Source organism: Solanum verrucosum, unplaced genomic scaffold (assembly GCF_900185275.1).
Source record: "Solanum verrucosum unplaced genomic scaffold, falcon-dt-bn FXZP01000040.1, whole genome shotgun sequence".
Classification (NCBI taxonomy): domain Eukaryota; kingdom Viridiplantae; phylum Streptophyta; class Magnoliopsida; order Solanales; family Solanaceae; genus Solanum; species Solanum verrucosum.
This window is the reverse complement of record NW_026020323.1, coordinates 1,892,145-1,901,187: the sequence shown is the minus strand read 5'-3', so window position 1 is coordinate 1,901,187 and position 9,043 is coordinate 1,892,145. Positions and strand designations below refer to the sequence as shown.

The window sequence follows — 9,043 nt, the reverse complement described above, 5'->3', positions numbered from 1 at the left end:
TTATAACACAAGGATTAAAATCGCAATAAAACAATAACTTGAGGATCAAAATACTACTTTTCCAAAAAAAAAAATACATAAACCGAGATAAAAGGAGTATTCGAAAATAAATTTCACTTCATTTTTTTACAAAAGTTTTATGAGTGAAAAATATTTTCAACTTCCGGAAATTCACTTTAAAAAACTAATCAAAATTTTTTTTTAGAAAGAAAAAACTTTTCATATCCAAGTGGGCTCTAAATTTCCTGATTTAACCTTACAAGATTTTACTTTTTTATTATTATTATTATATACTTTTAAAAAAATTCAAGTCAACTTTTTTCTTTTTTTAGGGAAACCCGATTTACTTACCTCTGATATTCTGAATATGAACATGATCTTGACACGTGGAGTTATGAGGAATCCTTGTCCCCTGAATGTTGTAACGGCTACTTTCTGTGCTTTTTAAATTGGTCCTCTGTTTTTCCATTTCATCTGAGCAATTTCAGACAAACCAATATGAACAATTATGGATATCCAATGGTGATGGTCATTGAACATTTGCAGTGTTCCATGTCCAATGATCTGCTCTGTAAATTTCCAGATAATTCAGCATTCGATTTCGATTATACCCAGAGTTCAATTTGGTCTCCTCTAGTACCTAGACCATTGTCATCGGCGTCTAACCGGAGGTTCAGCTCTGGTTTATCTCGAAAGCTGTCGTATGAGGATGTCTCGGTAGGATGTACTAATTTCAACAAAGTTACGGCAAAAATCAAGAGGAAGTTGTCTAATGCTGTTACAGAGAAAATGAGAGAGTATCATAGATCCAAGAAGAGAAAGAAGAAGGCGTTTGATTTTACTCGTCTACCTTCTTCTTCTAAACTCACCTCGACTACTCAAACCCCACGAAAGGTAATACGAATCTCGACTCTCTGTTTTTTTTTTTATAAAAAATAAAAATAAAGAACAAGATGAGGAATAAAGCAGAGTATGTTATTGTGTGCAGGGGTGGGTTAAGGTACTGAAAGCGGCTACGAAGCATTTCAAGAAGAAGAACAAGAAGAAAGATTCTACAGGTGATGTTAATTTTTGCAAATTATTGACTGACAACACTCTTCTGTGAACCATAGAAGTTGTTTGAATATTTTACAGGGAAGGGCAGAACAAGAAATTTGTCTTGTTTCTTTGTAATACCTTAATTTTCACTGTAATCAGCAGATGTGTAGCTGAAGAGTGCATTTGTTTAAGTAATGTAATGTAGCAATTCTACTATGATTGCTAGAAAAAAGATGGAGCTTACTGGCTCTGTCCTTGTAATATTATGATTTCTTGAATCTGAACTATTTTTATACATTATATCCATTTTGATGCTTGTAATACTGCTCTATTCCATATTATGTTAATTTTTTAGGTATTTTTTATTTTTCAAATTAATTTAATTGTTCAGTTTTTAAGATTATTTATAGAGTGTTCTTCTAATTTTATCCTTCATTAGTTTGAATTAGTGATTAATTAATATTTAGTTATTTTAATCATAAATTTGACAATAATTAATAAGGATAAAAATGGAAAATTAGATTCAATTTATGTCTTAATCTACTTTTCTTAAAGGGTGTGAAACACCTCAAAAATTAACTTAATATGGAATGGAGAGAGTAGTAAAGAACACACGATTTTTACTAGGGAAATAACATGATCTATCATTCAGGCTTTCACCAATACATCCACTAAACACGAGCTATGATTTAGATTACAATTTTATGCAATCTAAGAATTAAACTACTTAATCCTCATCCCTTATAATAGTCTACTAAGTAATATCTCTATTGTTCACTATATCAACTAATCCCAACGGACATAATAACAAACTCCAGATATTTGAAGCCACAACACTATGGCTAACTCTGGCCAACAACTCTAATATGAAAGATAGGAGAAGAGTACTATTGTTATGATTTATTTTTGGTATTGATAGATCTTTGTAATTAATTATAATTTGATAAATTATAGTAGCTGGTAATTATATTAATTATAAGTAGTGTTTATTAAAATATCGTGTTATGATGTTTGGATAATGTCGTATTATCTGGTTTATTATAAAAGTGAAAATTTTGTGTTGAATTCATGTGTAGTTTTTTATGGTTTAAAACTTATGAGTATACGATGTTTCATGTCTTTTTTAAAGAAAGTGGGATATATTTTTCAAGATTATGGTTAAACACATGTTGAAATTTCACCACAATTTAATTTTCCAAAAAATAAAAAATTATGGCTAAACATAACTTAGCATTATTGTTATCTGGCTAGAAAAACAAATATTTCTAAAAATGAATTGACGGTATAATTTTTTCGTCCATGGTTGGTAGAGAGAAATGAATCTCTAAAGATACTATCCATTTTGTGGTTATCTGCTTCCGTTGATTACAGGCTTCCAATGTATCCACGATACCAGATGGAGGTCGTAATTGAATGACAACAACACCTTTGGCCTTTTTCTATTTTCTGATTTCGTCCTTTATGGAATTATTATGTCTAGGTATATTAATATAAAAATTAGAGCTATTTCATTTTACTTTTTATAAGTCATTTGAAATTAAAACATATTTTTTTTGCTATTCAAAAATTGCAAAAAAAATTCATGATCAAACACCTACTTAAATTATCAGTGTTGTGGTAGATCAATCAGTAAGAAACATGGAGAGCACTAAGCAGCTAGTTTTCATTCCAGGGCCAGGAATGGGTCACCTCGTTGCTGCTGTTGAAATTGGCAAATTACTCATCAGCCGAGTCAATTGGCTTTCAATTACTTTCTTCGTCATCGATCTTCCAATTGAAACCCGAGTTCATACCTATACAAATCAATCGCAGTTGAACCAACGCCTGCAGTTCTTGCAACTTTCTTCTCCTCAAACTCAAACTAACCATCTGTCAAATCGAGAAGCTCTTCTTGTTGAAACCTTCAATAATTCGAAGGAACTAGTAAGAAATGCAATAATCCAAAACTTCATGAAGACTAGTAGTACTAATCGACTTGTTGGTGTGATTGTTGACATGTTTAGTGACAAAATGATACAAGTAGCAACAGAGCTTGGTTTACCAAGCTATGTGTTCTTCACTTCTAGTGCTGCTTTTCTTGGACTCATGTTTTATGCACAGACACTTAAAGATGAACACAATCGTGACATCTCCGATTTTAAAAACTCGGATACGTTCCTTCCTGTTTCGACTTACATCCATCCTCTTCCTGCTAAGGTTTTGCCCAATGCCATGTTGGATAAAATTGGCCGATTGCACTTACCTCTGTCTACTGCTCGAATGTTACGACAAGCGAAAGGGATTATAATTAACACTTTTGTTGAGCTCGAGCTTCATTCGATTAAATCCCTTGATAACGATGATGGGGTTCCTGCTTTATACCCAATTGGGCCTATAATCAACTTGAATCAAGAGCCGGATGAGAGTATTAATAGCTGGTTAGATGAGCAACAAGATTCTTCTGTATTGTTCCTCTGTTTCGGGAGCTACGGTTCCTTTAACGAGGAACAATTGAAGGAAATTGCAGTAGCTCTTGACCATAGCGGCTGCCGTTTCTTGTGGTCATTACGGCAGCCGCAGGGCAAGGGTGAAATAGGTGCTTCGGACGATGTTGCACGTCCGGAGCAAGTGTTGCCGGATGGTTTCTTGACAAGAACTATGAATAGAGGGAAAGTGATTGGATGGGCACCTCAAGTAGCGGTGCTATCTCATAGGTCGATTGGAGGATTCATAACGCATTGTGGTTGGAATTCGATACTGGAAAGCTTGTGGTTTGGAGTTCCGATAGCAACATGGCCTATGTATGCAGAGCAGCAAGTAAATGCTTTCGAGATGGTGGTTGATTTAGAGATAGCCGTAGATATAAAGATGGAGTACCGGAGTGAGAGTCCGGTTTTGGTCACAGCAGAGGAGATAGAGAATGCCATAAGGAGACTGATGATGGATAGTACAGAGGAGAAGAATGGTATCAGAAAGAAAATGGAAGAACTGAAAGACAAAAGCAGGAAGGCCTTGTTAGAAGGTGGATCATCTTACTGTTTTCTGGAGAGTTTGATCAATGAGTTTAAGGACCATTCGTCCAATTGAAGGTCTTAATTGCTTTCTTTTATGAATGTCGAGTATGTAAAGATACGACACATGAGCCTAACTTAACCTCAAAAGCTAGCTCATGAGGGAAGGATAAGATATTAAGGAGTTAGTCCCTTCGATTATAAAGTTATAATCTAAAATTGCTCTTCTTTTTAGTAGATATTTAAGCGAAATTTTATAATGCTTCATAAGTTCGTTGGTTTCAGGATCTTAATTAGTAAGTGCACATTTTTATGTTTAAACCACTTAATGGATCTAAATTCGCATAGTTATGTTCATTCAGTGTTACTGTGTTATCATCCACCATTATCACCTATCATCGTTACTGCCCACTATTATCAACTACCGTCATTGTTGCCTACCTTTATCAACTACGTGCCACCCATCCCCAGCCCCATGGTCCCACTTACCAATAACAACAACCACCCTCAGTTACAATCACCAGTACTATCAGTTATTATAATTAATTAGTGAACATATTTGTGCTTTGTGCGTCATTATATAAAATGTTTAGTTAAAAAATACATAGCAAGGATAGAAGAACATTTAAAAGTTCATGTATATAAATATAAAATAGATTTTTTTAAAATAAAATATAAACACTTACACTATAATTTCCTCCTCACTAAAACATTAAAGCCAAATGCCCCCTCAGCGTATATCCGGATCTCCAACTACAGACTTAAATTTCACAAGAGTCCTATCACCCCCTGACTATTTAAAACTGAAATATTTACCTCCATGAATGCTTAGCTGGCATAATGAGTGTATGTAGTGAGCATCAAAAACTATTATTAAAACTTTATTTTTAATATCTTTTTTCAATAAATATATGCATTTTTAATTATTTCTTTTTCTTATTTGTTTTCTTTCTTATCCATCAATATAAACAAACTAGATAAAAAATTACATAAATTCACAACTTAAGATATTATAATCCTCTCTCGGATACATCCTTATTTCCTTTCGGATACACCTATTCCCTCTCGGATACATACCTATCCCCTCTCGAATACATCCCTCCCTTGAAGTAATATGTCATTTGCAATGTATCGGACAACCAAGGAATGTATTTGAGAGCAATGAAAAAATTGAGATTTTTGTAATTGAGGAAACTTCCCAGATATGATGTAATTAGCCTCCAAATATATGAGATTTCTGTACTTTATACTATTTTATTCTTTAGTAAACAACTTCAATATATTAATTTATAATCTATTTCAAATGGTCATACGACATAAATGTGTCGTTTACAACCTAAATTGAGAAAGTTGTATTCTAAACAATTCTATGCAGCAAGGAAATAGAGAATTGCATTAGATTATGAGTTAAAACATTTCGTGTTTGAGGAATATATAAAATGTTGATCTCTTTGAAAAAGTACATCGATCTTCATATATATTCGCAAGTGGCATCTATTTTCCATAATGTTATTATCTTCATTTTGTAATATTTGCACCATAAACTTTGCATCTGATAAAATACTAATCATTGACCAACCAATTCATAAAGATCGATTTAAAGTCTTTCAAATCTCTATTGCTTCAACTTAAGTATATTGTGTTTGTAGTTGGCTTTGTCGATAAATTTTGTGATACACTTTATTACTGTCTTCGATAGAGAAATACTTAAAAAATTGATTTCTAACTTCACAACAATAAAAACAATCATGAAAGCAACTTTATTTCTATATACAATAACAGTTATCGTAATGTTATATTCTAAATATTGAAAGTATTTATTAAAAATTTAATTTCTAACTCCACAACAATAAAAACAATCATGAAAGCAACTTTATTTATATATACAATAACAATTATCATAATGTTATAATCTAAATTACATTAATTAATTTTCTTTGATACTACACTCTTAATATCGTGCCATAAAGAAAACTCTAAATCTTACCCTCACACAATAACCAATATACTCTTTTTTTTCAGGTTGTTTTTCCTAATTTATTTATTTTTAAGTTTTTTTCTTTCTCTATATTTCTCAACAAAGTCTTTTTCTATTGACATTTTCTTTTGTTGTTCTTCTTTATTTTCTAACTACTCATTTTTCTTTAGTTTGTATTTTAATATTCATTAGAATTTGAATGTTAAACTTTTTCCTTGTCAAATTTTCTCTGTTAAATAGTTTATCATATTTGATATTAAGAAAATATCCTATATAGAAATGAAAATTTATATTTTTTAATCTTTCGATGAATACATTATCAAATTATTAATTTCTTGATAGTCAAACATTGTTCATTCTTTTAGTCACGAAATTTGATATTTTTTAAAAATAATTTAAAAATATTGATACATCATTTTAAAGACTATTTTAATAATCAAGATACGAATTTAGTGGTCATATTATGTAACATAATATTAAAAATATGTTTACGCAATAATCCTTTAAAGTATTTCTACAAACAAAATATTAACGACTGAAACACATTTTTTTTTAATAGTTCAAAATTTTCTTTCTAAAATATGTCAAAACAAACTTAGCATTTATTATTGTTTATAAGAAGTTAACTAATAGAAACTTTTCATTTTAACAAAATTACAATAATATCCTTATGGACCCATACCAAAAGTTAAGACAGGTATGGATTCTTCTAGAATTTTTTTGTGGCTATAAATTATACAATTATTATTTTGCCCTTAAATGATGTTAAAATTACTAAAATGTCATAAGTCGTCCTTCTCATGGCTCATCTATATAATAGAATAGAGATATCCAAATCTTTCACCGCCTCTAAGTCTTGCTGCCACCACCATGCATCTTCACCGGATTCACTATTGTTATTCCAAACAAATTTTTAAAATCATATAAAACTCTTGCAAAACCAATCAACCTAAATCAATTGTAGATAAATTTACATATATTTATATCACCCCAAGATACTTTTGATCTGATTTGAGAAAAATCAATATGGGTTTACCTCAAATCCAATTGAACCCACTGAAAAACTATTTTTTTTACTAGTAGATCCTTTAATTATCAATCTCAAATCTCAATCAATCAACTATATCTTAAAAATTATCGCTATTAATCTCCTTAATCCATTAATTATCATAGAATCAGTCGCTTCCTCTTCGAAATTATCGTCATCATCGATGATGATGTGGAGGACATCGTAAGCTCCTCCTCCTCATCTTCCTTGAGAGGATTGTTTATCTTTAGTGACCACCATTAATGGCAATATTCTGCCATATTCGTCTTCTCTCCCCCCCCCCCCCCCCCCCTTCACTTTTTTTTTTTAATTTGATTTTTAGGTTTCAAATGAGCAAAACCCGAATATCTCTGAATGAGGTCTGAAATCATTATTCACCTTCCTTTCTTAAAGACTCAATTTCATGGACTGATGGTGTTCTAGTGATGGTGAAAATGGTGAAAGTACTTTGGGTGTTCGAAGGAATGGGTAAGAATATAGAAGAAAATGGTAAAGAAATATAAAAATTGAAAAATAAATAAATAAATGAAGTGTCAAAGCATGAAACTCACATGCCACCATAGATCTGGTTATGACTTTTTAGGGGTATAATTATTTCATTTTTAAACAGTTCAGAGGGATGATAGAACTCTCGTAAAGTTTAAGTGTGTAATTGAAAATCTGAATATAGATTAAGGGGGCATTTGACCATTTTCTCTTTATTATATCAAAATAAGCATTTTTCATACTTGGAAAATTATTAGTACCGTGTAATTCATGTTCGATATTTGTCGTGCGGATTAATTAATCAAATATAGGATAAGGAAAATTAAAGCTATAAGTTGTCTCTTTTTCAGTTTGGGTAGAGTGATCTCACTCAATATTGCTCCCAGCAGGATGGCTATTTAATTTTCATATTGATGTTCACCACCACCTAATTGTTTGAATTTTATTTTAAAAAAATTATATTATACCCAAAGTCATGGAGAGGATACAGAGTTTTCTGTCTTGACATCTAACGTGGTAAATAATTAAACCCCTCTCTACGACGCGGAATGGATACGAAGCTAGGTTTTCCTTACTTTGAACTTCCTCTTTGAAAGTTAAGCGGGGCGGGGGGGGGGGGGGAATTAAAATTCTTTAGTCGACTTTCTGTGTGGGACAGTCAACTCACTTGCAGATTAGTATAACAGCATATGGTAAGCGTAAATGTAGTAAGTAAAAGACTCAGAGAGTTTTTATACTGGTTCGGAACACCGATGTGGTGCCTACTTCCAGTCCCCTTAGGTTACAAGGGTTTCCTTAAAAGCTTGTTGAGAACTTGGATGTTACAGGAACCAAATTAAGAGGAGCCCTTGGCCTCTCGAAGTTGGTCCCACTAGGTACAGTAAATGTAACCAAAAGAGGAATCTCGGATAGTACTGGAGCATCAACTGGGGCCAAAAGAGGAGCCCGTGACATGTCAGAACTGGTCACACCAGAATCCATAGGTCCAACAATAGTTTGAGGAGCATTCAATGTAGAACCCTCTTCGTGAGTTTTTGCTTTGATCGCGTCATTTATCTGTTTGAGGCTTTTATTGATCACATAACTGAGATCGCTGAGATCTTCTGGGTGCATACTGTTGGGCATCTCTTCACCATTCAACAATCCATACATCTGGTTTGTAAACTCCATTTTCTTGTTTTCCTTCCTTACCTTCTCAAGTTCATTCTCAATTTTGTTGATCCTTTTCATGATTTGTTCTTCTTGTGCTGTTATGTTTTTTGATTTATCCATCTCTGGAAGATCCTCAAACTTTGTAAAGGTGCTGGTAGCAACTTCATGATTTGAAAACACCTCTGATTTTTTGTGGTAAGGGCTATTGATGAAGGTAGCCAATTCAACATCGCAAAGGGTACTGTTGAGTTCACGAGCCTTGGTTAATAATTCTTTTTGACGTTTTCTATATGAGACTCTCCTCTCAGTGTTATTTTCAATGAAAGCCAACTTCACTTTCTTTCTAACCAT

The 9,043-nt window shown here is 32.4% G+C and overlaps 3 protein-coding genes across 3 annotated transcripts; 2 read left to right on the top strand and 1 right to left on the bottom strand.

The window, feature by feature from the left end:
- Window positions 1-489: 489 nt before the first annotated feature.
- Window positions 490-1,337, top strand: LOC125835514 (uncharacterized). Its single transcript, XM_049514647.1, has 2 exons — window positions 490-894; window positions 989-1,337. Exons 1-2 carry the CDS (start codon window positions 499-501, stop codon window positions 1,103-1,105), a joined length of 513 nt encoding a protein of 170 aa, XP_049370604.1. The 5' UTR covers window positions 490-498; the 3' UTR covers window positions 1,106-1,337.
- Window positions 1,338-2,644: 1,307 nt separating this feature from the next.
- On the top strand, window positions 2,645-4,196 carry LOC125835451 (anthocyanidin 3-O-glucosyltransferase 2-like). Its single transcript, XM_049514577.1, has one exon. It carries the CDS (start codon window positions 2,677-2,679, stop codon window positions 4,102-4,104), a length of 1,428 nt encoding a protein of 475 aa, XP_049370534.1. The 5' UTR covers window positions 2,645-2,676; the 3' UTR covers window positions 4,105-4,196.
- Window positions 4,197-8,335: 4,139 nt separating this feature from the next.
- On the bottom strand, window positions 8,336-9,043 carry LOC125835539 (agamous-like MADS-box protein AGL80). The gene has a single exon (XM_049514662.1). It carries the CDS (start codon window positions 9,041-9,043, stop codon window positions 8,336-8,338), a length of 708 nt encoding a protein of 235 aa, XP_049370619.1.

What these genes read in the sequence shown, in the direction of transcription:
- LOC125835514 (XM_049514647.1), top strand. Translation starts at nt 499, where the DNA reads ATGAACAATTATGGATATCCAATGGTGATGGTCATTGAACATTTGCAG. An exon ending in CTACTCAAACCCCACGAAAG is followed by an intron (nt 895 to 988) that starts GTAATACGAATC and finishes TATTGTGTGCAG; the next exon opens with GGGTGGGTTAAGGTACTGAA.
- LOC125835539 (XM_049514662.1), bottom strand. Translation starts at nt 9,043, where the DNA reads ATGGTTAGAAAGAAAGTGAAGTTGGCTTTCATTGAAAATAACACTGAG.
- LOC125835451 (XM_049514577.1), top strand. Translation starts at nt 2,677, where the DNA reads ATGGAGAGCACTAAGCAGCTAGTTTTCATTCCAGGGCCAGGAATGGGT.